A 26,734-nucleotide genomic window follows, 5' to 3' on the forward strand; every position below is an offset into this window, starting at 1 on the left:
TATTTCAGTAGGTGGCGGAAACGCACACCAGAAGGTTGCTTGCCAACCGCCATTTAACTAAAGAAGAAGAAGCCATTAAACCACCGAAGAAGAAAAAGGAGAAGCGTATGCAGACAAACATGGCGGAAGGTGTAGGCTGTCAGCATTACACACGAAGCTGTTTACTCAAAGTAAGTTATAGTTATGAAAATATTGCTTTTTCCTTACCTTTATATGTCTGCCTGTATCCAAAAGTATTAGACCTACACGAAAGCAACCCATTGTACAATACTTAGTTCTGTCGGACTGAGTAACGCCTGAATTCCCATTTTCGCTTTCCGCCTACAAAAATGGCATATATAACGTTAGAAACATTAAATTGTGTTCTATCAATTCCACCGTCCTTTTGTAGTCAAACGTTAAAAAAAATACATAATTAGTCGTGGGAAATGTTTTAACATGTTCTAATGCATTCATTTTGAATGAGCTGCGTTGTACTTGTGCTTAATGTTGTGTCGTTCGCGAACGATTCGTTCGAACGAACGAATCTTTTGAGTGAACGTACTGAACCGAATTTTCGGTGAACGAATTTTTTGAACGACTCAATTTAAGGAACTGATTCTAGTGATTCAGTACAGTCAAAAGAACTGCCGATCCCATCACTACTTGTGCTGCGCTTTTCCTGCTACGTAGTTAGAATTGTGTGGTGTTCGGGTCTGTGGGACCCGATATAATTTTTTATTAAAAGAAAAATTATACAATTAATTATTTTTTCAAACTGAGACTCACTGACTTTGGCTCATTTTCTGTGAAGAACATATATATCAGAATACATATTTAATATCAGAATACATATTTAATAACCACACACCATACACCCCCCCTCCCCCCATACTTGCCAACCTTGAGACCTCCGATTTCGAGGGGGCGTGAATAAGAGGGGAGGAGTAGAATTACAGCTAGAATTCACCAAGTCAAGTATTTCATATATACATATATGTATATATATATAAGAAATACTTGACTTTCAGTGAATTCTAGCTGTGTATATATATATATATATATATATATATATATATGGAGAGAGAGAGAGAAATACTTGAATTTCAGTGTTCATTTATTTACACATATACACACACATAACACTCATCTACTCATTGTTGAGTTAAGGGTTGAATTGTCCATCCTTGTTCTATTCTCCGTCACTATTTTTCTAACCATGCTGAACACCCTCTCTGATGATGCATTCTGATTCGTCTCCTTGTTGTGTGCGCAGATGTGCACTCTTTAAAAGCCGTATATGTTATTGTCACATATGCATGTACAGTAGATGGCAGTATTGTCCTGTTTAAGAGTGTCACAACATTGCTGTTTACGGCAGACGAACTGCTTTATGGTAGACGAAAACGTGACTGCTGTTGTTGTTACCGCGCTGGGAGGACGTTAATGAAACTGCCTAACAATAAACCCACATAAGAAACCAAGAACTCGCCCTCCATCATTCTACAGTTATAACGTGATTGAGCAGGCACGCTGTTTTATTGTGGGAAAGCGGATGTGAAAACAGGCTGTCGACACGTCACACAGGGTCCGCCTGAATTTCGGGAGATTTTCGGGAGAAAATTTGTCTCGGGAGGTTTTCGGGAGAGGCGCTGAATTTCGGGAGTCTCCCGGAAAATCCGGGAGGGTTGGCAAGTATGCCCCCCCCCCCCCCCCCCCCCCCCCTACACATTTCTATTACATATAAGATTAGGGATGATGTTTGATAATTGTTGTTACTCAGCAAGCGTTTGTGGGTCTGATGGACCCGTTGCATTTTGTGGCATATAATGCCTCACAATCACACACTTTTATGTTAAAATACTGAACAGATGTTTATTGGGATAAGGTAAACATCTGTTCAGTATTTTTACATAAACAGATGTTTATTGGGATAAGGTGAACATCTGTTCAGTATTTTAACATACAAGTGTTTGATTTTGAGGCATTAAAAGCCACAAAATGCAACGGGTCCATCGGACCCACAAACGCTTGCTGAGTAACAACAATATAAACATTACACAAGGGTTAAATGTACACATTATTTTCAGGGACTTGCTTTCCACCTGTGCATGGAAAATACAACTCACTATAACGCTATGAAGCCTGCTCAGTGGCTTGGAATTGGGGGTTAAATCACCAAAATGATTCCCGAGCGCGGCCACGGGCTGCTGCTTACTGCTCCCCTCACCTCCCAGGGTTTGGAACAAGGCGACGGGTCAAATGCAGAGGGTAATTTCACCACACCTAGTGTGTGTGTGACTATCAGTGGTACTTCAACTTTAATTAGTGGGAGCTGGGCTTGTTTCTTTGCAATGAGATCCCCAGCTGGCAACCTGCTCGGGACTGCATATGGTAATCAGCCTTTGGCTACAATCTGTCACATTTATATGTTATATGTTCATTAATGTGCAATGTATCATCTCGCAAAGTTATAACAAATGGCCACTTCTTACGAGGAGTATAAACAAGCTTATTGGTGTGTCTCGTGGAACAGGCCAAAGTTAAGTCGGAGGAAACGAAGTCGTTCAAAAATGTATTTAATGTTTCTCTGCGGCCCGGTAGCAAATGCGTCACAGACCGGTACCGGTGGTTGGGGACCACTGCAGTACAGGGATTCAAGTGTCATTACATCATCAGTGTGTGAATGTGGAAATAGTGTCAAAGCGCTTTGAGTTCCTTAAAAAAGGTAGAAAAGCGCTATACAAGTACAACCCATTTATCATTACTAATCTGCTTGCTTATTATTGTGCTGTGTTTTGTGTAGGCACCTTGCTGTGGCAAACTCTACGTGTGTCGGCTGTGTCATGATGCAGAGGAGGGTCATCAAATGGATCGATTTAAAGTGGAAGAGGTGAAGTGTATTGACTGTCAAACATTACAACAGGTATCTATCTTTTACTCTTATCTACACTAAATGTGTAAAATGCTGTATGTTGTTTACTACGGGTGCAACGATTTTTTTTAACAACGATTATATTCAGAATTTGTGGTTGTCAGTCCGACTCGGGGACGATAATATATTTTTTTAGGACGATAAGATCCGAAACAATTCAGTAATTTTTTAGCAAAAAATAAATACTGGATACTGGACACAACAGTTGACGTTTCCTATATTCCTGTTATTTCTTGTAAGGGAATTAGGCATGAATGAAATATGGATACAAACAAGCAAGTAGACAACAACAGGGTTTCCCCTAGATTGCCACTATATACAGTGGGGCAAAAAAGTATTTAGTCAGCCACCGATTGTGCAAGTTCTCCCACTTAAAATGATGACAGAGGTCTGTAATTTTCATCATAGGGACACTTCAACTGTGAGAGACAGAATACGAAAAAAAAATATCCAGGAATTCACATTGTAGGAATTTTAAAGAATTTATTTGTAAATTATGGTGGAAAATAAGTATTTGGTCACTTCAAACAAGGAAGATCTTTGGCTCTCACAGACCTGTAACTTCTTCTTTAAGAAGCTCTTCTGTCCTCCACTTGTTACCTGTATTAATGGCACCTGTTTGAACTTGTTATCTGTATAAAAGACACCTGTCTACAGCCTCAAACAGTCAGACTCCAAACTCCACTATGGCCAAGACCAAAGAGCTGTCGAAGGACACCAGGAGAAGAATTGTAGACCTGCACCAGACTGTGAAGAGTGAATCTACAATAGGCAAGCAGCTTGGTGTGAAAAAATCAACTGTGGGAGAAATTATCAGAAAATGGAAGACATACAAGACCACTGATAATCTCCCTCGATCTGGGGCTCCACGCAAGATCTCAAAATGATCATGAGAACGGTGAGCAAAAATCCCAGAACCACACGGGGGGACCTAGTGAATGACCTGCAGAGAGCTGAGACCAAAGTAAAAAGGTTACCATCAGTAACACACTACGCCGACAGGGAATCAAATCCTGCAGTGCCAGACGTGTCCCCCTGCTTAAGCCAGTACATGTCCAGGCCCGTCTGAAGTTTGCCAGAGAGTACATGGATGATACAGCAGAGGATTGGGAGAATGTCATGTGGTCAGATGAAACCAAAATATAACTTTTTGGTATAAACTCAACTCGTCCTGTTTGGAGGAAGAAGAATACTGAGTTGCATCCCAAGAACACCATACCTACTGTGAAGCATGGGGGTGGAAACATCATGCTTTGGGGCTGTTTTTCTGCTAAGGGGACAGGCCGACTGATCCGTGTTAAGGAACGAATGAATGGGGCCATGTATCGTGAGATTTTGAGCCAAAACCTCCTTCCATCAGTGAGAGCTTTGAAGATGAAACGTGGCTGGGTCTTCCAGCGTGACAATGATCCCAAACACACCGCCCGGGCAACGAAGGAGTGGTAAGAAGCATTTGAAAGTCCTGGAGTGGCCTAGCCAGTCTCCAGACCTCAACCCCATAGAAAATCTGTGCAGGGAGTTGAAAGTCTGTGTTGCTCGGCAACAGCCCCAAAACATCACTGCTCTCGAGAAGATCTGCGTGGAGGAATGGGCCAAAATACCAGCTACTGTGTGTGCAAACCTGGTAAAGACCTATAGTAATCGTTTGACCTCTGTCATTGCCAACAAAGGTTATATTACAAAGTATTGAGTTGAATTTTTGTTATTGACCAAATACTTATTTTCCACCATAATTTACAAATAAATTCTTTAAAATTCCCACAATGTGAATTCCTGGATTTTTTTTTCACATTCTGTCTCTCACAGTTGAAGTGTACCTATGATGAAAATTACAGACCTCTGTCATCATTTTAAGTGGGAGAACTTGCACAATTGGTGGCTGACTAAATACTTTTTTGCCCCACTGTACGTGGCGGTGGGGGCGTGGCAAGAGGCTTGGTCTTAATGACATCATCATTCATGACATGATCATTTTGATTTGCAATTTTCTTTGAAAAGGCTAAACAAATGTTTATGTATATATAAAAACAAATATTAGTGTTATTTATAATACAATTTAATAATATTAACCTTTTTTTATGTCATCAGAGTCAGACTCACAATTAGCTTTCACACAAGGAATTTGACTTGGTAGACTGTGCTCTTTTTGTTCAATGCAGTTTTAATTGTTGCTGCTTATTGTAAAAGGTAACACTGGCTCTACTTAATTCTGCCCTCCCTGAATGTTGCAATTTATTTTGCCAAATACAGTATGTAAACAGTCCTTTGAATTAGATTTGGAAAAAAAATAACTAGGTGTTTTGTTGCAAATTGAGCAAAACAATACAAAAAAAAAAAAAAAAAAAAAAAAAAAATATATATATATATATATATATATATATATGTGTTAATACTGATTAACAATGACAATGATTTGTTTTAAATGTATGTATAAAATTGTTTCGCTTTTACTTTATTAAGGAAAAATAGGCATCAACGCCGATTATGCATATTATATAATAGCGTCATATTGACCTTGCCCCCACGCCACTAGTAAATATGCAATCTGGGGGAAACCCTAAACTCCGCTTCTTAACACACCTCTGGTCTGCCAGAGAATAAGAAGACATAGCAGGAGAAGGGATGAGTGTTGCCAACTGTATAAAGTATCCTGATCCCTCTAAATTGCATTTTCCAATAAAAGAGACCCCCGCCCCCAAAAAAATCTACCGGTACCTTAAAATGTAGTTTCCATGTTTTTGTAAGGGGTTAGTGAACCTTACAAAATCATGCCAAAAATATCGTGTTCATATCTACATTTGTTTACCAACTGTAACATGAAGTAGTACAGGAGGAATAACAGTTTGTATGTTTCTCACCCATCAAGGTTCAACAGGCTTGCCAGCAGTGTCACATACAGTTTGGGGAGTATTATTGTGACATTTGCCACTTGTTTGACAAGAATAAGAAACAGTACCACTGTCATCCCTGTGGAATATGCAGGTGGGTCCACACAAAATATTTACTGTATTCCATTTGACACATTAACATATGCATAAATATTTGGCGTGTAACATAAACTACAAGATACATTGGAGGTGATAGGGTTCTTTCATGTACTGAATACATGTTTTATTTTGATCCATTCAGGATTGGGCCAAGAGAGAAATATTTTCACTGTAGCAAATGCAATTTATGTTTAGCGCAAGATCTGCAGGGAAACCACAAGGTGATTAATGTGCATTTCCTTGTATATTTAAAATCCTGTTTGTCATGAGGAACTGCATATTCACTTGCTTTTTGTTACCTTTTTCTATGTTTCAGTGTGTCGAGAACGTTTCGCGGCAGAACTGCCCAGTGTGCATGGAGGTAATGAAAGCTATACAACGGATGTAGGATGGAGAGCGGTGTTGAATATGTGCTTCTCATGTTGATTTACACACTTTTCATTTTGTGTGTGTGCATACAGGATATCCACACATCTCGAATTGGAGCTCACGTTCTTCCCTGTGGTCATCTTCTCCATAAGTATAACTTGTTATAGTTACAGTCCATCAGTGACATTACATAAACAATATCAATAGGATCTTTTTTTTGTCCTGTCCAGCTACTCAGGCAAATCATATAGTTGATGTAGATGCCAATATCGGCCGTACAGATTTATTTTACAAAAGAGAAGTGTGGGATACTTCTTGTTGCCTTATTTGTATTTGACTTTATTAAATGTATTTATATTATTTTGTGCAGGAGGGGATAGAAAGAGGAAAAAAAAGAAGACAAGAGGGGGAAATTGCAGGGACAAGAAGACAAAGAGACAATAACAACAACAGAATAGCATCAGCAAATAGGATATGTACAAATATGATAGTAAAAGTGATAGCAAAGAAGCAGTTAGTGAAATAAATATTATTAACACAGGAATAACAATGAGCATTATTGCACTACAAATGGAGCAATACAAATACCAATAGAAATATCACTATTGATAATGAATAATAACAATAATTACATCTATTATCAACAACACAATTGTTTCAAATGCAATAATACATACCGTATTTTTCGGAGTATAAGTCGCACCGGCCGAAAATGCATAATAAAGAAGGAAAAAAACATAAGTCGCACTGGAGTATAAGTTGCATTTTTGGGGGGAAATTTATTTGATAAAACCCAACACCAAGAATAGACATTTGAAAGGCAATTTAAAATAAAGAATAGTGAACAACAGGCTGAATAAGTGTACGTTATATGAGGCATAAATAAGCAACTGAGAAGGTGCCTGGTATGTTAACGTAACATATTATGGTAAGAGTCATTCAAATAACTATAACATATAGAACATGCTATACGTTTACCAAACAATCTGTCACTCCTAATCGCTAAATCCCATGAAATCTTAAATGTCTAGTCTCTTACGTGAATGAGCTAAATAATATTATTTGATATTTTACGCTAATGTGTTAATAATTTCACACATAAGGCGCTCCTGAGTATAAGTCGCACCCCTGGTCAAACTATGAAAAAATATATAATGTAGCCCGGAAGAGTCAGGGCTGCATGGGATTCTGGGTATTTGTTCTGTTGTGTTTATGTTGTGTTAAGGTGCAGATGTTCTCCCGAAATGTGTTTGTCATTCTTGTTTGGTTTTGGTTCAAAGTGTGGCGCATTATTAGTAAGAGTGTTAAAGTTGTTTTAAATGGCCACCGTCAGTGTAACCTGTGTGGCTGTTGACCAAGTATGCCTTGCTGTCACTTACATGTGCAAGCAGAAGTATGCAGCTGAGCCGCATCAGACTGATCAAAGAGCCGCGGGTTGCCAACCCCTGCCCTAGGGCAACAACGTTAATATATGTCTGATGAAACGTGATTATATGCATGAGTGTATGTATGTGTATATGTATGTTTGTACAGTGAATGTGTATGTACTGTATGTGTATATGTATGTTTGTACAGTGAATGTATATGTACAGTATGTGTATGTTTGTACAGTGAATGTATATGTACATGTATGTGTATATGTATGTTTGTACAGTGAATGTGCGTGTGGATGTAAGAACTTTGAGTGTGTAGGTACGTACTGTATTTGTGTATAGGATCATTAAGTACACATTTATCACCAGACATCAAAATAAGATTTGTCTCAATTTTTGCAGGACCTGTTTTGATGACATGGTCAAGACTAAGTATGTGTATTTTTCCTGGTAAAATCATTTACCCATTAGGTGTATACTAACTTTGTATTACTTTCACCTTTGTTGTAGTGCGTATCGCTGCCCTCTTTGTATGCACTCTGCCTGGAACATGGAGGACTACTGGGATCAGATGGACAAAGAGATTGCTCATTCACCGATGCCCACTGAATACCAGGATGCCACTGTCAAGGTAAAACATCACAAGTACAGTGGCATTCACATGGTTCATTCAGTGGGGACAATAATGATTTGATTCACTTACAATTACGAACAGTCCAGAATAGGATTGGGGAGAATAAAGAATATGAATATACATTGGGATAGAAAACATAATCAATATCAATAAAAAATACCTTTGATGTATGTATTTCATTTTGGTTGGATAAAATCGTAAAGAATAAAGCATGGTTGGCTGCATGAACAAAAGCACTTGTGGTCTAGCATGCTAGAAAAACAGGAAGTGATCAGTGAGCAATGGGAGGGACACTAAACAGCCATTGGTCGCACCATCTAGCTGTCTTGCTGTTGATTCTCTGCGTGGAGTGAGAAGAGAAAGTAAAAATGAGTGCTGCAGAGAGCTAAAAAATTGTCGATAAAACGGCAAACGTCACCTCGAGAGTATGGCAGTTTTTTTGTTTTTTTTTCCAAACGGACCTTAGTCCTTTGCCACACTAATTTTAATTTTGTTGTGATGCCCCGCTGGATGCATTAAACAAGGTTTTCCAAAATAAGAGAACAACTTCAACTCCAGTTATGGAAAAAAAGTGCCAACATGGCACTGCCATATTTATTATTGAAGTCACAAAGTGCATTATTTATTTTTTTAACATGCCTCAAAACAGCAGCTTGGAATTTGGGACATGCTCTCCCTGAGATAATCCTAATACCCACTACAACTATGGGAAATACTTTGACTTTCACAAAGTGCATTATTATTTTTATTTTTTTAAACATGCGTCAAAACAGCAGCCACAAAAACAATGAAGGCACACAGCTTCAGTCCAGAGTATAGTAGAGCAGTGTTTCTCAAATGGGGGTACGCGTACCCCTGGGGTACTTGAAGGTATGCCAAGGGGTACGTGAGATTTTTTTTAAATGTCTGTCAAAAAGAACTGTGAAAAGAAATGCAACAATGCAATATTTAGTGTTGACGGCTAGATTTTTTGTGGACATGTTCCATAAATATTGATGTTAAAGATTTCTTTTTTTGTGAAGAAATGTTTAGAATTAAGTTCATGAATCCAGATGGATCTCTATTACAATCCCCAAAGAGGGCACTTTAAGTTGATGATTACTTCTATGTGTAGAAATCTTTATTTATAATTGAATCACTTGTTTATATTTCAACAAGTTCTTAATTATTTTTATATCTTTTTTTCCAAATAGTTCAAGAAAGACTACAACAAGTGAGCAATATTTTTGCACTGTTATACAATTTAATAAATCAGAAACTGATGACATAGTGCTGTATTTTACTTCTTTATCTCTTTTTTTCAACCAAAAATGCTTTTCTCTGATTAGGGGAATTTAAAAAATGTTCACAGGGGGTACATCACTGAAAAAAGGTTGAGAACCACTGTACTAGAGCATACTTGCCAACCTTGAGACCTCCGAATACGGGATATGGGGGGTCGGCGGGGTTTGGTGGTAGCGGGGGGTGTATATTGTAGCGTCCCGAAAGAGTTAGTGCTGCAAGGGGTTCTGGGTATTTGTTCTGTTGTGTTACGGTGCGGATGTTCTCCCGAAATGTGTTTGTCATTCTTGTTTGGTGTGGGTTCACAGTGTGGCGCATATTTGTAACAGAGTTAAAGTTGTTTATACGGCCACCCTAAGTGTGACCTGTATGGCTGTTGATCAAGTATGCATGGCATTCACTTGTGTGTGTGTGTAAAAGCCGCATATATCATGTGACTGGGCCGGCACGCTGTTTGTATGGAGGAAAAGCAGACGTGACGACAGGTTGTAGAGGACGCTAAAGGCAGTGCCTTTAAGGCACTCCCCCAATAGTGTTGTTCGGGTTGAAATCGGGAGAAATTCGGGAGAATGGTTGCCCCGGGAGATTTTCGGGAGGGGCACTGAAATTCGGGAGTCTTCCGGGAAAATCGGGAGGTTGAAACCGATACCGATAATTTCCGATATTACATTTTAAAGCATTTATCGGCCGATAATATCGGCAGTCCGATATTATCGGACATCTCTACATTCAATCCTCAATTGTTTAGGAGGTGATAAATCAGTCAATTCAACAAAATCCTCTGAATTGTCAACTATTAATGGATGACTGTTATTACTGTATCCACATTTGGTTTAAACATATACAGGTAAAAGCCAGTAAATTAGAATATTTTGAAAAACTTGATTTATTTCAGTAATTGCATTCAAAAGGTGTAACTTGTACATTATATTTATTCATTGCACACAGACTGATGCATTCAAATGTTTATTTCATTTAATTTTGATGATTTGAAGTGGCAACAAATGAAAATCCAAAATTCCGTGTGTCACAAAATTAGAATATTGTGTAAGGGTTAAATTTTGAAGACACCTGGTGCCACAAACTAATCAGCTGATTAACTCAAAACACCTGCAAAGGGCTTTAAATGGTCTCTCAGTCCAGTTCTGAAGCCTACACAAACATGGGGAAGACTTCAGATTTGACAGCTGTCCAAAAGGCAACCATCGACACATTGCACAAGGAGGGAAAGACACAAAAGGTTATTGCTGTTGAGGCTGGCTGTTCTCAGAGCTCTGTGTCCAAACACATTAATGGAGAGGCAAAGGGAAGGAAAAACTGTGGTCAGAAAAAGTGTACAAGCGATAGGGATCACCGCGCCCTGGTCAAGATTGTGAAAAAAAAACCATTCAAAAATGTGGGGGAGATTCAGAAGGAGTGGACAGCTGCTGGAGTCAGTGCTTCAAGATCCACCACCAAGAGACGCTTGAAAGACATGGGTTTCAACTGCCGCATACCTCGTGTGAAGCCACTGTTGACCAAGAAACAGCGCGCAAAGCGTCTCACCTGGGCTAAGGAAAAAAAGAGCTGGACTGCTACTGAGTGGTCCAAAGTCATGTTTTCTGACGAAAGCAAATTTTGCATTTCCTTTGGAAATCGAGGTCCCAGAGTCTGGAGGAAGACAGGAGAGGCACAGGATCCACGTTGCCTGAAGTCTAGTGTAAAGTTTCCACCATCAGTGATGGTTTGGGGTGCCATGTCATCTGCTGGTGTCGGTCCACTCTGTTTCCTGAGATCCAGGGTCAACGCAGCCGTCTACCAGCAAGTTTTAGAGCACTTCATGCTTCCTGCTGCTGACCTGCTCTATGGAGATGGAGATTTCAAGTTCCAACAGGACTTGGCGCCTGCACACAGCGCAAAATCTACCCGTGCCTGGTTTACGGACCATGGTATTTCTGTTCTAAATTGGCCCGCCAACTCCCCTGACCTTAGCCCCATAGAAAATCTGTGGGGTATTGTGAAAAGGAAGATGCAGAATGCCAGACCCAAAAACGCAGAAGAGTTGAAGGCCACTATCAGAGCAACCTGGGCTCTCATAACACCTGAGCAGTGCCAGAAACTCATCGACTCCATGCCACGCCGCATTAACGCAGTAATTGAGGCAAAAGGAGCTCCAACCAAGTATTGAGTATTGCACATGCTCATATTTTTCATTTTCATACTTTTCAGTTGGCCAACATTTCTAAAAATCCCTTTTTTGTATTAGCCTTAAGTAATATTCTAATTTTGTGACACACGGAATTTTGGATTTTCATTTGTTGCCACTTCAAATCATCAAAATTAAATGAAATAAACATTTGAATGCATCAGTCTGTGTGCAATGAATAAATATAATGTACAAGTTACACCTTTTGAATGCAATTACTGAAATAAATCAAGTTTTTCAAAATATTCTAATTTACTGGCTTTTACCTGTAAGGTTTGACCTGGCCCATCACCTCATTTTCCCTCCGTCTTTATTTGTTCTAGATTATATGTAACGACTGTCAAGCACACTGCACGGTACCTTTCCACGTCTTGGGGATGAAGTGCAGCAGCTGTGGTTCGTATAACACCGCACAAAACGGAGGTCTCATCCAGCAGCGCCATCCCGAGCCAGGAGACGGCGACGACAACGACAGCGACATGCCCGAGACAAACGCGGAGCCGGAGCAGCAGGATGAAGTAGGGTCAGCTCTGGCACATTAGCACATGGATTATTTCACAATTGTACACAAGTATACAAGTGTTTGTAATACCATGGTGTAGTTCCCATTTCTCTCCTGTGCGTGCTTATCCAACTAACTTTGCAGTCGCCCTGATCACCTTCCACTTTTACACAGTCTATTTCCTAAGCAGCCAAACTCATGAATAATCATTTACAATCGTGAAAAAAAACCCTATTCTATTTCATCAGAAACATATAACATATCAAATTATGTTTTGAACAAATATATTCAATAAGGGACTGAAATGCATGAGGCAAATAATTACAATACTGTTCAAGTTAAAAAAATGTACAATTGTTCCTGAAAACTATTTGAATATGAAACAATGTGAATAAAATGTTGCTTTCTGTTACAAGGCCCATGTAAAAATATTTTCAGGGTCATTTAAAAAATGGTATGTTCTGGTATTTCAATTTTCTTTTCATAGAGGGATCTTGGAAAAACAATTGACGGGTTTATTTGAATTTCGCTTTAAAATAAAATTAAAAAAACAAAACGTTTTTCTATTTTGGTTTTGAAAAGAAAAATGGAAAATCCCCAGTAAACAAAAATGGGAAAAAAAAGACCAAAACTGAGGTTTTTCAGTTGCAGACACCGGAAGCTTTATTTTCAACGTAAAAGCGGGAATGCTACAGTACCCGTGTGTCTTGCTAAAATGTCTTTGGAGCTCTATACAGAAAATATTTTATACGGGGCACGACGAGGTCTGACATCTGCATGTCCAGGTATCTATATGCACAAATAAAAGGGATTTGCTCACGTATCATAGTACAGATTTTCTTACAGGAAAGTCTGTGGTACTGTCTTTAAAAACGCTACTTCCGGTTCCGGTGTCGGAATATGAAAACATCAAATAAAATCACATGTACATAAGTATTCACCACCTATTATCATTACTTTTTTGGTGCACCTTCAGCAGCAATTAGAGCTTCAAGTCTCTGAATACGATGCCACTAGCTTGGCACGCCTATCGTTGGGTAGTTTCTACCATTCCTCTTTGCAGCACTATCAAGTTGGATGGGAAGCAAACACATACACGTGTGTGTGTGTATATATATATATATATATATATATATATATGTATATATATCGTATTATGCGTGGGCCTCGGAGGGTTCGATCCTCCTGTGTGGAGTTTGCATGTTCTCCCTGTGACTGCGTGTGTTCCCCCGAAACTGTGGACGTCGTGTCCCCCGGACCAAAGAGGAAAAGAACCATCCGGATTGTTATAGGCGCAAAGTTGAAAAGCCAGCATGTGTGATGGTATGGGGGTGTATTAGTGCCCAAGACATGAGTAACTTACACATCTGTGAAGGCACCATTAATGCTGAAAGGTAGATACAGGTTTTGGAGCAACATATGTTGCCATCCAAGCAACGTTACCATGGACGCCCCTGCTTATTTCAGCAAGACAACGCCAAGGCACGTGTTACATCAACGTGGCTTCATAGTAAAAGAGTGCGGGTACTAGACTGGCCTGCCTGTAGTCCAGACCTGTCTCCCATTGAAAATGCAAGGCGCATTATGAAGCCTAAAATACCACAACGGAGACCCCCGGACTGTTGAACAACTTAAGCTGTACATCAAGCAAGAATGGGAAAGAATTCCACCTGAGAAGCTTAAAAAATGTCTCCTCAGTTCCCAAACGTTTACTGAGTGTTGTTAAAATGAAAGGCCATGTAACACAGTGGTGAACATGCCCTTTCCCAACTACTTTGGCACGTGTTGCAGCCATGAAATTCTAAGTTAATTTTCAAAAAAATGATAAAGTTTATGAGTTTTGAACATATCTTGTCTTTGTAGTGCATTCAATTGAATATGGGTTGAAAAGGATTTGCAAATCATTGTATTCCGTTTATATTACATCTAACACAATTTCCCAACTCATATGGAAACGGGGTTTGTAGATGCTGAAGAGTGCAGGGCCAAGAACCGAACCCTGTGGAACTCCGCACGTTACCTTAACATACTCCAAGGTCACATTATGGGAGACGCACTGCATCATGTCAGCAAGATGGGCGTTAAATCAAGAAAAGGCTAAGTCTAACATACCAATACGTGTTTTGATACATTCTAATAAAATGGTATGATCAACAGTATCGAGAGCAGCGTTAAGATCAAGTAGCAGCAACGTGGATGAGGCATCAGCATCCATAGTTAGCAATTGATCATTACCGGTAGTCATTTTTGCGAGGACTGTCTCCGTAGAGTGATTTGCCCTGAAACCGGACTGAAAGGGTTCACAAAGATTGTTAGATTCTAAATGTTCATTTAGCTGCTTTGCAACAATCTGAGGATTTTTGAAATAAAGGGAAGGTGAGACCGGTAGTTTACCATGAGGTCAGGATTGAGGTTAGATATTTTGAACAGAGGACGATTAACCACTTTTTTGAATGTTATATTTAGAACTGATGGTCCTAATATTACAAACAGCTCCTTAACCCTTGTGTAATGTTCATATTGTTGTTACTCAGCCAGCGTTTGTGGGTCTGATGGACCCGTTGCATTTTGTGCCTTTTAATGCCTCACAATCAAACACTTTTATGTTAAAATACTGAACAGATGTTTACCTTATCCCAATAATATCTGTTCAGTATTTTAACAAAAGTGATAAGTCATAATAATCATAATTTGCCACCTCAGTAGAATGCATGTTCACCTCTGGCACAGTTACTACAGAAAAAAAACATGCGAGTTATGTAGTGTTCTACAGGTAACCTGCATGTTAACCAAGTATTAGCAACATTTTAAGAGCAAATTCTGAGGAACTACTTTTAGTGACACTTTGATCATAAAGTAGTGCAGCTATTGACATACTGAGCTGCTGCATCGCCTCAGTTGGTATTAGATTATAAATTATGGCTCGTATAGTAGAAGGTTGTGTCCTTAGACCATACTTGCCAACCCTCCCGAATTTTCCGGGAGACTCCCGAAATTCAGCGCCTCTCCCGCGACAAATATTCTCCCGAAAATCTTCCAGCCGGAGCTGGAGGCCACGCCCCCTCCAGCTCCATGCGACCTGAGTGAGGACAGCCTTTTTTCATGAAGGGAGGACAACAGGGTCACAAGAACTAAATCATCCAGACTAGAGATAAATTGTATTATGTTTCTTACCTAAAAATATATATTAATTACAATTTTTTTTTTTACTATATTTTGCTAAAAACATCAAAATTAATTATATTTTTATTTGTATTTTTTCTGACTCCTTATTACATTCAGCCATAGAATTATACATTAAAATAAACATTTGAAATAATTTTAAATGATCATAATTAATTTAAAATGACCATATTTAATTAAAATAATTGCTTATTTATCGACAACTTTAACATTTGATTCATTACATTTTGAAGCTCTCAGAAGCCAAGTTATGTTATATTCTTTAATATTTATGAAAGTTTGAAGTATCAAACAGTTTTGTTTGCATATTTTCAGGATGTGTGTGTGTGATACTTGACTTGGTGAATTCTAGCTGTCAATATACTCCTCCCCTCTTAACCACGCCCCCAACCACCTCCTGAAATTGGAGGTCTCAAGGTTGGCAAGTATGCCTTAGACTGAAAAGTAGTCATTTTGAAATTGTGAAGGATTTAAAAAAGTGCACTTTAAAAAGAATCCAACATCGACATTGTGCAGTTATGTTTGCACCGGTCAGAGAAAATGTAAATTATCCAAACAACTTTCCATTCTGAGATCCCAGTGAACAGACAAAAGCTGTCTTTGTTGCACCAAGCAAAAGGCTTGGAAAATTCCGCTTTGTACGATGGGAGGAGACGGGAGGGGTTATCTATTGTCTTCCAAGACCTACCCAAGTTCGATCCAGGACCAGTCCAAGCCCAAGGCATTGTTTTTTTGTGCTAATGTGACCGAAAACAATGGCTGTTTACATACCCCCCATTCCTTTAGAAACGGTTATGTAAACAGGGAATGCGTGATGACACTGTCCAAGGGTACAGGTGTACGTGTCTCCTCATATTGAGCCAAATTGAATCCTGTCTATTTCCTTGCTTCTTGTCTGTTTTAATAGATGTCATTGATGTTTAAACCTGACAGCACCATTTATTGAATTAGTGAAATGATGGAATATAAAACTGCTGTATTTCTTCCAGAACACAGACAAGGTAGGTTAAGTAATCATTTTTAACCACTAATGGTAAACTACCCGGTGGTCTTATTTTTGTTGATTGTGGCTTGTTTGTTTCAAATATTCCAATTAGTTTTTCCATTCATTATCAAAGGACTACACATGAATTTAAGACCAAGGTGTCCATATTTTCCAGCGAGGGCCACATACAGAAACATTACGCAGAGGGCACTTTGATACACACATCAGTCACTACCAGTGTTGGGTTAGTTACTGAAAACCAGTAACAGTTACTAGTTACTTTATTTCAAAAGTAACTCAGTTACTAACTCAGTTACTTAAACCAAAAAGTAATGCGTTACTGTGAAAAGTAACTAGTTATATATATTTTTTTTTTTTTTTAAGGCCCCATTTAATGCCCTTTTAGCCTTCATTTTAGTACTGTTATTGCACTGGAGAATAATACAATGTGTTGATCAACTTGACATGCATTTGCATCACTGAACTCTGCTAAGCAATGTGCTCTACATACAACACACAAAGACAAAGATATGTTTTAAAGGGCCAATTTGTTTCAGACCAGAACAAATTGACAAAACTATTTTAAATAGCTGCAACTTAACATACATAACAGCATAATAACAGCTGTAAAACAAGAAAGGCACACACTACATACATAAAGCCTAACCAGGCGTTTTTTTATCTCAAGGAATTCTGAAATAAAATCATGTCTGAAGCCCAGAACACTCTACACATTTCCCCACTTAGTTTAGAGAAAAGGAAATATTAGCCTGGCCCACTAGTATCCCTCTTTAAGTTTGTGAACTTTATAGTCTAAACATTTAGAGTGATGTGATAATCAAACACTAAAAGTCTAAAATGAAAGAGTACAGGTAAAAGCCACCAGCAGATGACATGGCACCCCAAACCATCACCCAACCATGCAAATTTTGCATTTCCTTTGGAAATCGAGGTCCCAGAGTCTGGAGGAAGACAGGAGAGGCACAGGATCCACGTTGCCTGAAGTCTAGTGTAAAGTTTCCACCATCAGTGATGGTTTGGGGTGCCATGTCATCTGCTGGTGTCGGTCCACTCTGTTTCCTGAGATCCAGGGTCAACGCAGCAGTCTACCAGCAAGTTTTAGAGCACTTCATGCTTCCTGCTGCTGACCTGCTCTATGGAGATGGAGATTTCAAGTTCCAACAGGACTTGGCGCCTGCACACAGCGCAAAATCTACCCGTGCCTGGTTTACGGACCATGGTATTTCTGTTCTAAATTGGCCCGCCAACTCCCCTGACCTTAGCCCCATAGAAAATCTGTGGGGTATTGTGAAAAGGAAGATGCAGAATGCCAGACCCAAAAACGCAGAAGAGTTGAAGGCCACTATCAGAGCAACCTGGGCTCTCATAACACCTGAGCAGTGCCAGAAACTCATCGACTCCATGCCACGCCGCATTAACGCAGTAATTGAGGCAAAAGGAGCTCCAACCAAGTATTGAGTATTGTACATGCTCATATTTTTCATTTTCATACTTTTCAGTTGGCCAACATTTCTAAAAAATCCCTTTTTGTATTAGCCTTAAGTAATATTCTAATTTTGTGACACACGGAATTTTGGATTTTCATTTGTTGCCACTTCAAATCATCAAAATTAAATGAAATAAACATTTGAATGCATCAGTCTGTGTGCAATGAATAAATATAATGTACAAGTTACACCTTTTGAATGCAATTACTGAAATAAATCAAGTTTTTCAAAATATTCTAATTTACTGGCTTTTACCTGTATATAAGAGAATTGACAGAGTGTGTGTACCTTCAGTGTGCAGTGCCTCATTAAAATCCAGCCGCTGTTGGAGGTGGAGGTGAAGTGTGTGTCTCTTTACTAGCTTCGTCGAAGCATGTTTTTGTAGCTGTTTCAGCATATTTGAAACTTACATTCAACTAAAATGTGCTTTTCTTTGTGGTCGATAAAAGAAACGTACTGAAAATATCTCCATTTTAAGAAACTCTGCTTCGGGGTTCGCCATGACGTCTTGATAGTAGACAGACACGCCCCCTCCCACACACACAGCGCGCGGTGCGCCTCTTTTTTGTCACCTCTTCAGCAGCGCTGCAACACTCAGATCTTCTCAGTTTCTAGCCGATACTACATAAAAAATAACGCAGTAACGCATCATGTAGTAACGGTAACTGAGTTACTGAATATAAAAAATAACGCATTAGATTACTAGTTACCGCCGATAGTAATGGCGTTACAGTAACGCGTTACAAAGTAACGCGTTACTGTAACGCCGTTAGTCCCAACCAACTTCAAAGGGAATGTCTTTAGCATTGGCAACCAAGTACCGTATTTTCCGCACTATTAGCCGCACCTAAAAACCACAAATTTACTCAAAAGCTGACAGTGCGGCTTTTAACCAGGTGCGCTTTATATATGGATTAATATTAAGATTCATTTTCATAAAGTTTCGGTCTCGCAACTTCGGTAAACAGCCGCCATCTTTTTTCCCGGTAGAACAGGAAGCGCTTCTTCTTCTACGCAAGCAACCGCCAAGGTAAGCACCCGCCCCCATAGAACAGGAAGCGCTTCTTCTTCTACTGTAAGCAACCACCCGCCCGTGTAGAAGAAGAAAAAGCGCGCGGATATCACCGAACGTTTCATTTCCTTTGTGTGTTTACATCTGTAAAGACCACAAAATGGCTCCTACTAAGCGTCAGGGATCCGGTTCATGAAAAGACGCAATCTCTCCATCCGCACACGGATTACTATTTCACAGCAACTGATATTCCTGTGAACCGCACTGTGGATACAACGGGAGCACGTACGGTGAATATTCGCACCACAGGGAATGAGAAGTCATCCTTCACTGTGGTTCTAGCTTGCCATGCTAATGGCCAGAAACTTCCACCCATGGTGATATTCAAAAGGAAGACCTTGCCAAAAGAGACCTTTCCAGCCGGCGTCATCATAAAAGCTAACTCGAAGGGATGGATGAAGAAAAGATGAGCGAGTGGTTAAGGTAAGTTTAAGTTTACGCGAAGAGGCCGGGTGGCTTTTTTCACGCAGCTCCGTCCATGTTGATATACGTATGTTTGTGATTGCACATTTGCGTACATTTTGGGAGTGAACAGAGTTGTTAGAACGCTGGTTTTTAATATATTATTAAAGTTTGACTGACCTGACTGTTTTTTTGACATTCCTTTAGCGCAGTTAGATGCGGCTTACAACACCGGGCGGCTTATAGGTGGACAAAGTTTTGAAATATGCCGTTCATTGAAGGCGCGGCTTTTAACCCAGGGCGCCTTATGGTGCGGAAAATACGGTAACTGTCAAAAAATCAGTCCGTTGATACATGGCTGGTGCAGTCTTTATTTAAAACATGTGTTGTCATTGGTCCACAGGTGACACGGCTTCCTGTAATAACAAAAAATCTGTAAAATTTTCCTGCCTCAAATGTTAAATTGAGTATTTGTTACGTACGTTTCCGGTGTCTGTTGCAGACGTCACCACACTGGGAGGGGCTGCAATTTTGCTCTCGAGGTCCATCATACCAGTTTCCTTCACCGCTTCTGGGCTTTCCCTTCTACAGGGCACAAATGCAGCAATGACCAACAATAAAATGCGAATAGATGCAGATTTTAAATCCTATTTTAGATGAATGAACTTTGTCCGTATGATAATTGAAATACCTTGAATTTGAACTCTTCTTGCGCTTGATCACCACTGCGATGACAGCGATGACAATAACCGCGCAGACGGCAGCAGTGCTGTACACGATGGGACCTTGCAGGGACTTGTGCTGACACCAGTCGCCGTTGTAGCCCATTGAACACACGCATGTCACTTTCTCGTCAGCCTCCTTGCAGAGTCCATTCCCACTGCAGCGTCTCTGGCCACATGTTTGGGCGTCCAAGTTTAAGAGCTGTTTGATTGTGTTTGTGGTCAAGTTGAAGCCAGAGACCGGTTGTCCAGTCGGGGAGATTGGAGACTCCGTGAAAGCGGGTACTGTGACTCCAGACCTTGGTTTTAGACCGACGCCTGTAATGGCGACATTTAGTTAACAGGACCACACACAGCAAAACTTAAGTAGAAGGACTCACAGTTCTCATCCGAGTAATCGGCGCAGTCTATGTGCCCGTCGCAAAACTTTTCAGCCGACTGGCATGAAAGCTGATCCAGACATGACCTGCTGCCAGGTGGGCAGCGCTGCTCTGGGTAACAGTGGGTTGCATTCACGTTGATGTAGTCATGGGCACACTGGCACGTTCGACCCCTCGGGGTAGCCAAGCACAAGTGCTGGCAGTGACCGTTGCTCACTCTGCACTGGTTCGAACCTGTCAAGATTTTTTTTCTTTTTAAAAAAAGTTACTTGGAATCATTAATTCTGGTAAGTTTTACTCACCGATCTGACTACGTTTGCTGAACGCCTTCATGCTGACCACTTCCGTACCAACTTCGAACCACAATTTCTTCAGCTGCTGCTCCTCATCGGTGTACCAGAGTCTCGTCTTATCTGGATTCATTAAAAAAAATGACTGCAAATTGATAGACCGCTTCTTGCAACGGTGGACAATATGAACTTTTATGCAACTATCAGAGGTGGGTAGAGTAGCCAGAAATTGTACTCAAGTAAGAGTACTGTTACTTTAGAGATTTATTACTCAAGTAAAAGTAAGGAGTAGTCACCCAAATGTTTACTTGAGTAAAAGTAAAAAGTATGTTGTGAAAAAACTACTCAAGTACTGAGTAACTGATGAGTAACATACACACACATATATACATACAGTATATCATTTATTTTGCCGTTTTTGTTTACATGTTAAAGGTGTTTTAATGAATATACATGCATGTTTAACACTTATAGATTCCTTTCTTTCATGAAGACAAGAATATAAGTTGGTGTATTACCTGATTCTGATGACTTGCATTGATTGTAATCAGACAGTAGTGATGATAACGTCCACGTTTTCAAATGGAGGATAAAAAAAAGTTCCTCCTTTCTGTCTAATACCACATGAAAGTGGTTGGTTTTTGGCTTCTTATTTGTCCAGCTTCCATATTCCTTTTTATACACTTTACAAGAAATACATTGGCGGCAAACTCCGTAGCTTGCTAGCTTGTTTGCGCTGGCTTTCGGAGACTCTTATTTTGAAAGCGCAGGCGCCATGGAGCGGCACTTTTATTGTGAAGACAGGAACTGTGTAGTCAGTCTTTAGGCTTTTGACGGGGTGTACGGTTGAAATAAAAAAGGGTCTTTTTTCCTTCCCACTTTTGATTGATTGGAACTTTTATTAGTAGATTGCACAGTATAGTACATATTCCGTACGATTGACCACTAAATGGTAACACCCGAATACGTTTTCAACTTGTTTAAGTCAGGTCATGTAACCACCTGGCTCTGTTTGATTGGTCCAACGTCACCAGTGACTGCATCTGATTGGTGGAACGAAGTGAACGTCACCAGTGACTGTATTTGTTGAAACGCAGGCACTATGAAGGTCTGTCTGACAGACCAAAATAAACAAAGCGTGCATTAACAGATCGATAAAAATCAGTAGCGAGTTGAATGTAGATAAAAGTAGCGGAGTAAAAGTAGCGTTTCTTCTCTATAAAAATACTCAAGTGAAAGTAAAAGTATGTTGCATTAAAACTACTCTTAGAAGTACAATTTATCCCAAAAGTTACTCAAGTAGATGTAACGGAGTAAATGTAGCGCGTTACTACCCACCTCTGGCAACTATTAATAGTTGCTACACAAATACATCAAAGGGTATACCTCCTAAAGTCACACGGATACCATGCCATATTTGGTCAAGACTCAGTCTTCTTACCCAAATTTCAGTTGTTGGCCATCATTAAATTTTCAGCCACCTGGTTTGCTTAGTGTGCATAAATTGGCGTGCTGTGAATGGAACATCTTTGTGTTTACTGGCTTGACCTGAGCTTGTCTATAACAAAGTTGTCTAGTACAGTTCCAATATTGTAGTCTGTCCAATAACGTTGTCCTGTGTCCATATCGCCATACCATCAGGTAGCCAAACTTTTTTCCACTGACGGCTGGATGTAGAAAAAAATTTAAGGGTGATATTCTTCACATTTTAATTTACTTAAAACGCTTAAAGGGGAACATTATCACCAGACCTATGTAAGCGTCAATATATACCTTGATGTTGCAGAAAAAAAGACTATTTTTTTAACCGATTTCCGAACTCTAAATGGGTGAATTTTGGCGAATTAAACGCCTTTCTATTATTCGCTCTCGGAACGATGACGTCACATCGGGAAGCAATCCGCCATTTTCTCACTTTCGTCGGTGTGTAACACGGACAGGGACGGATTCAAGTTGCACCAGTGGCCCAAAGATGCGAAAGTGGCAAGAAATTGGACGAAATTTGTTCAAAATAAGAGTGTGTGGGGAAAGCCGATGAAATGGTCAGTCTTTGTTCCGCACACTTTACCGACGAAAGCTATGCTACGACAGAGATGGCAAGAATGTGTGGATATCCTGCGACACTCAAAGCAGATGCATTTCCAACGATAAAGTCAAAGAAATCTGCCGCCAGACCCCCATTGAATCTGCCGGAGTGTGTGAGCAATTCAGGGACAAAGGACCTCGGTAGCACGGCAAGCAATGGCGGCAGTTTGTTCCCGCAGACGAGCGAGCTAAACCCCCTGGATGTCTTGGCTCACACCGTCCGTTATGCCACCGAAGATGATCAAGAGAAGAATATCGTCCCTAGCCTGCTGACAACTCCAAAACTGGACAAATCAGCTTTCAGGAAAAGAGAGCGGATGAGGGTATGTCTACAGAATATATTAATTGATGAAAACTTTATTCATTACTCGCGGTTTTACGTAAATTATTATACATAAACTGTGTTTACCAATAATTTAGCTTAAAAACATTAATTTTTTTCAATCATTCGAGTACATTCGGGTAGTCTTGTGTAATGCAGTATTTTGTGTCTATTTAGGTATGGTTAACCTGAGTGCTGAAATTGTGGAAAAATATGTTCTTAGCGCGCCTGAAATGGGCTGTCTGCACTCTCAAAGTGCATGTTGCCAAATGTATTTCATATGCTGTAAACCTAGTTCATAGTTAGTAATTATCTTATCAGACAGTGTTAAGCCGCTGAAATCCGAGTCTGAATCCGAGCTAATGTCGCTATACCTTGCTGTTTGTTTGTATTGGCATCACTGTGTGACGTCACAGGAAAATGGACGGGTGTATATAACGATGGTTAAAATCAGGCACTTCGAAGCTTTTTTTGGGGGGGATATTGCGTGATGGGTAAAATTTTGAAAAAAACTTCGAAAAATAAAATAAGCCAGTGGGAACTGTTTAATGGTTTTAACCCTTCTGAAATTGTGATAATGTTCCCCTTTAAATAATGCAATGCTGATCCCAAAATGCTAAATTATCAAATTCAAAAAACATCTGTTGCCTTGTTGAAAGTTGTTTTTCTTGAGAATTGTTATACTAGCATTTGATCACTATTGAGGGCTGTAAACTCTTGCAAGTTTATCGTAGCAAAAATGTAAATTTTAAGAAATCTGGATGCAAGCCCTACTCAGGGTGGAGGACAGAGTAAAACAACTTGCACTGAGCCTAGTCTATAAAATCCGCTACACCTCCCTGATACCGAAGTACATGTCAAACTACTTCCATAACGTAAATGACCGCCATAACCACAACACCAGGGGGAGCTCCACAAACCACGTTAAACCCAGATTCCGATCTAACAAAGGTCTTAACTCATTCTCCTTCTATGCCACATCAATATGGAATGCACTCCCAACAGGTGTAAAAGAAAGTGCATCTCTATCCTCCTTCAAAACCGCACTAAAAACACCTCCAGGCAAACTACAACCCTCGATTAACACCCTCCCCCCACCACATCCCACCTCCCCGGATTGTAAATAATCAAATGTATATACTTGTTCTTATGCTTTCTGAGCTCACTATGTTCTCTGCTCGCTGTACATATCCTACCAAGTCAGACCTACACTGTTTCAATGTCCATTTCTCAGATGATGCAATTGTTGATAACTGAAGTGCTGATATCAACCAAAACTAACCCCCGCCACATCAGACCCCCCGGATTGTAAATAATTCAATGTATATACTCTGATGATTAACTTGTGTGATGACTGTATTATGATAGTATATATTTATACCATGAATTGATTAATGTGGACCCTGACTTAAACAAGTTGAAAAACTTATTGGGTGTTACCATTTAGTGGTCAATTGTACTGTACAATCTACTAATAAAAGTCTCAATCAATCAAAAATGCTCAATAGTGCCTCATCTAGAGTGAAATACACACCCGTGTACAATTGAAAAATATCTATGGTTAGGTTCCAGGACCCCCGTGAAAAGCAAAAACTCACTTAAATGGGCGCATCTACAAAAAGCCCTGTAATGGTCTTTGAATTGAAAATGACGAACATGATTGTAAAAAGATTAGTTTTGCACATTAACTGCAATCCTGTAGGCCTGTAATTTTAAACATCTTGTCACAGCATCTTCATGCCGGGAAATATTTGGTAAATTTACTTGACAAATTGAATTGACTTGTGGATTAGTAGCTGATTGCACCATCGAACCACTTTCTATTCAAAGTAATGACAAATATATTTGGCAAAATAAAAAAAATAACCAGGCAGCAATCTAGTGTGCAGGTAGTTAACCATTTTGGGGGGAATTTCTTTGCTTTCTGTGTACAATTCTTAATGGGGGCAGTGTTTAAATTGTACCTGTTAAATATGCTGCGGGCCACACTTCAGACACCCTGACAGACCTTTTCATTTATAACTGGACTAGAATTAACATTCGATTAGTCATTACCACTGACAGTCATCCAGACCAGGGTATCTTCACTGAGAGCTACTGCAGCCAGTCCATCAGCAACCTTCAATTCCTTGTACCCGGAGCCATCAAGTTGAACAGAACCAATCACGTCTAGACCTGTGGAAATAATCAGGTCCAAACACATTACACTGCAGTTTATATTCAACCACAATGAAAATGTTAGCTTCAAAGTTGTCGGGGCATTTGATCTATCACAACTGGTCCAATCAGATATTTTGTTTAATCGAGCAAGCTTCATTTGTTCATGCTCAAACCTAGACAGGACAACTCTAGCCTGAGAAGAAGGTGAAGGATCCAAAGTATTTATCCTCTAAAAAGAGGGGACACACCCAGGCAATGTTATGCTGTAGAGGTGCAAAACAACAGTTGAGTGAGACCTCTGCCAACACTACAACAATCTCTAGGATGCAATGCCAAGGATGATTTCAAACAGACTGGTCTCGCACCATAAGATATGTTGGATCCAACACCATCCTTAGACTATAGCTGTCCTATCCAAGTCTGAACATGACTGTTTGAATAAGAAGCAAAATGTACAACAACCAGAACAGTCTAGTTGTGATTGAGTCAATGCCTTGAGAATACAAAAACCTGGATGAATTACAATATTCTCCGGCACGTTAGCTTCAATACAAGTGATTTTTTTTTTTACCAGCGTCAGCCCAGAGAACAGTGTCTCCATTACTGGAGAAGACCAGAGAAGTTGGTCGGACAGCATCCTTCCACACAACTCTTCTGGCAGCACCATCCATGTCGGAGCACTCCACCGTGGCCCCGGAGCTGGTGTCCTGCAGACCCTGATTGGTGAAGCACAGAATCCCCCTGGGCGGATTAAGCGCTATGGATTCCACTCTCCCGATATCCTCCTTTATCAACACAGCAGTGTAGACACTTCTGCTAGAGGTGACATGCAGGCGGGGTTGCTTGTTGCTACTCCAGTAGACGTCGAAGGTGACCCAGTCCAACGCCATGGCGGTGATCGTGTCACCAAGGAGCTTGAGCAGGTGGCCTCGAGAAGTTAAATCCAGGTTATTCAGTTTGAAGGAGCTGAGTGACGTTGTGCCGTCGTCCGCCAAGAGGAGGACGTGGTCGTGTAAGCTGTAGTCCATCAGGGCGGCTTCATTGACACTCGGCACCGGCAGGGCTGTGTGTTCAGGCCAGCCTTTCAACACGGCTGCGTTGTGTCGAGCCTGCAGGTAAATCTGTACAAAAACAGAGTTTCCTTTGATACATGGTGGCACATCACTTGTTAAGCTCAGTTCTATAGGAAACCAATTCAAATCCAATTAACTTCCAAAATTGGTAATAACTCAAGACTACACTGCAAAAACTGAAATCTAAGTAAGATTAAATATCTCAAATAAGGGCGATATTTGCTTATTTTCTGTCTGATAAGATAATTCTTCTCACTAAGCAGATTTTATGTTAGAGTGTTTTACTTGTTTTAAGGGTTTTGGTCCT

The 26,734-nt window shown here is 40.0% G+C and overlaps 2 protein-coding genes across 2 annotated transcripts in view; one reads left to right on the forward strand and one right to left on the reverse strand.

Moving 5' to 3' along the window:
- Positions 1-12: 12 nt before the first annotated feature.
- Positions 13-12,456, forward strand: LOC140679227 (RING finger and CHY zinc finger domain-containing protein 1-like). Its single transcript, XM_072914220.1, has 9 exons — positions 13-170; positions 2,786-2,905; positions 5,781-5,896; positions 6,044-6,122; positions 6,218-6,262; positions 6,363-6,421; positions 8,046-8,075; positions 8,154-8,274; positions 12,067-12,456. Exons 1-9 carry the CDS (start codon positions 108-110, stop codon positions 12,283-12,285), a joined length of 852 nt encoding a protein of 283 aa, XP_072770321.1. The 5' UTR covers positions 13-107; the 3' UTR covers positions 12,286-12,456.
- A 7,290-nt stretch (positions 12,457-19,746) lies between these two features.
- LOC140679264 (vitellogenin receptor Yl-like) overlaps positions 19,747-26,734 on the reverse strand; it is a 32,015-nt gene continuing 25,027 nt past the window's right edge. The window contains exons 15-21 of the mRNA XM_072914325.1: positions 25,926-26,475; positions 25,250-25,369; positions 20,800-20,910; positions 20,498-20,731; positions 20,087-20,435; positions 19,878-19,980; positions 19,747-19,811 (exon numbers count right to left, since the gene is read on the reverse strand). Coding sequence (XP_072770426.1) covers positions 19,785-19,811; positions 19,878-19,980; positions 20,087-20,435; positions 20,498-20,731; positions 20,800-20,910; positions 25,250-25,369; positions 25,926-26,475 — 1,494 coding nt within the window. The 3' untranslated portion in view covers positions 19,747-19,784. The remainder of the gene's footprint in view (positions 19,812-19,877; positions 19,981-20,086; positions 20,436-20,497; positions 20,732-20,799; positions 20,911-25,249; positions 25,370-25,925; positions 26,476-26,734) is intronic.

The sequence above is a fragment of the Nerophis lumbriciformis genome, linkage group LG12 (genome assembly GCF_033978685.3).
Source record: "Nerophis lumbriciformis linkage group LG12, RoL_Nlum_v2.1, whole genome shotgun sequence".
Lineage (NCBI taxonomy): Eukaryota > Metazoa > Chordata > Actinopteri > Syngnathiformes > Syngnathidae > Nerophis > Nerophis lumbriciformis.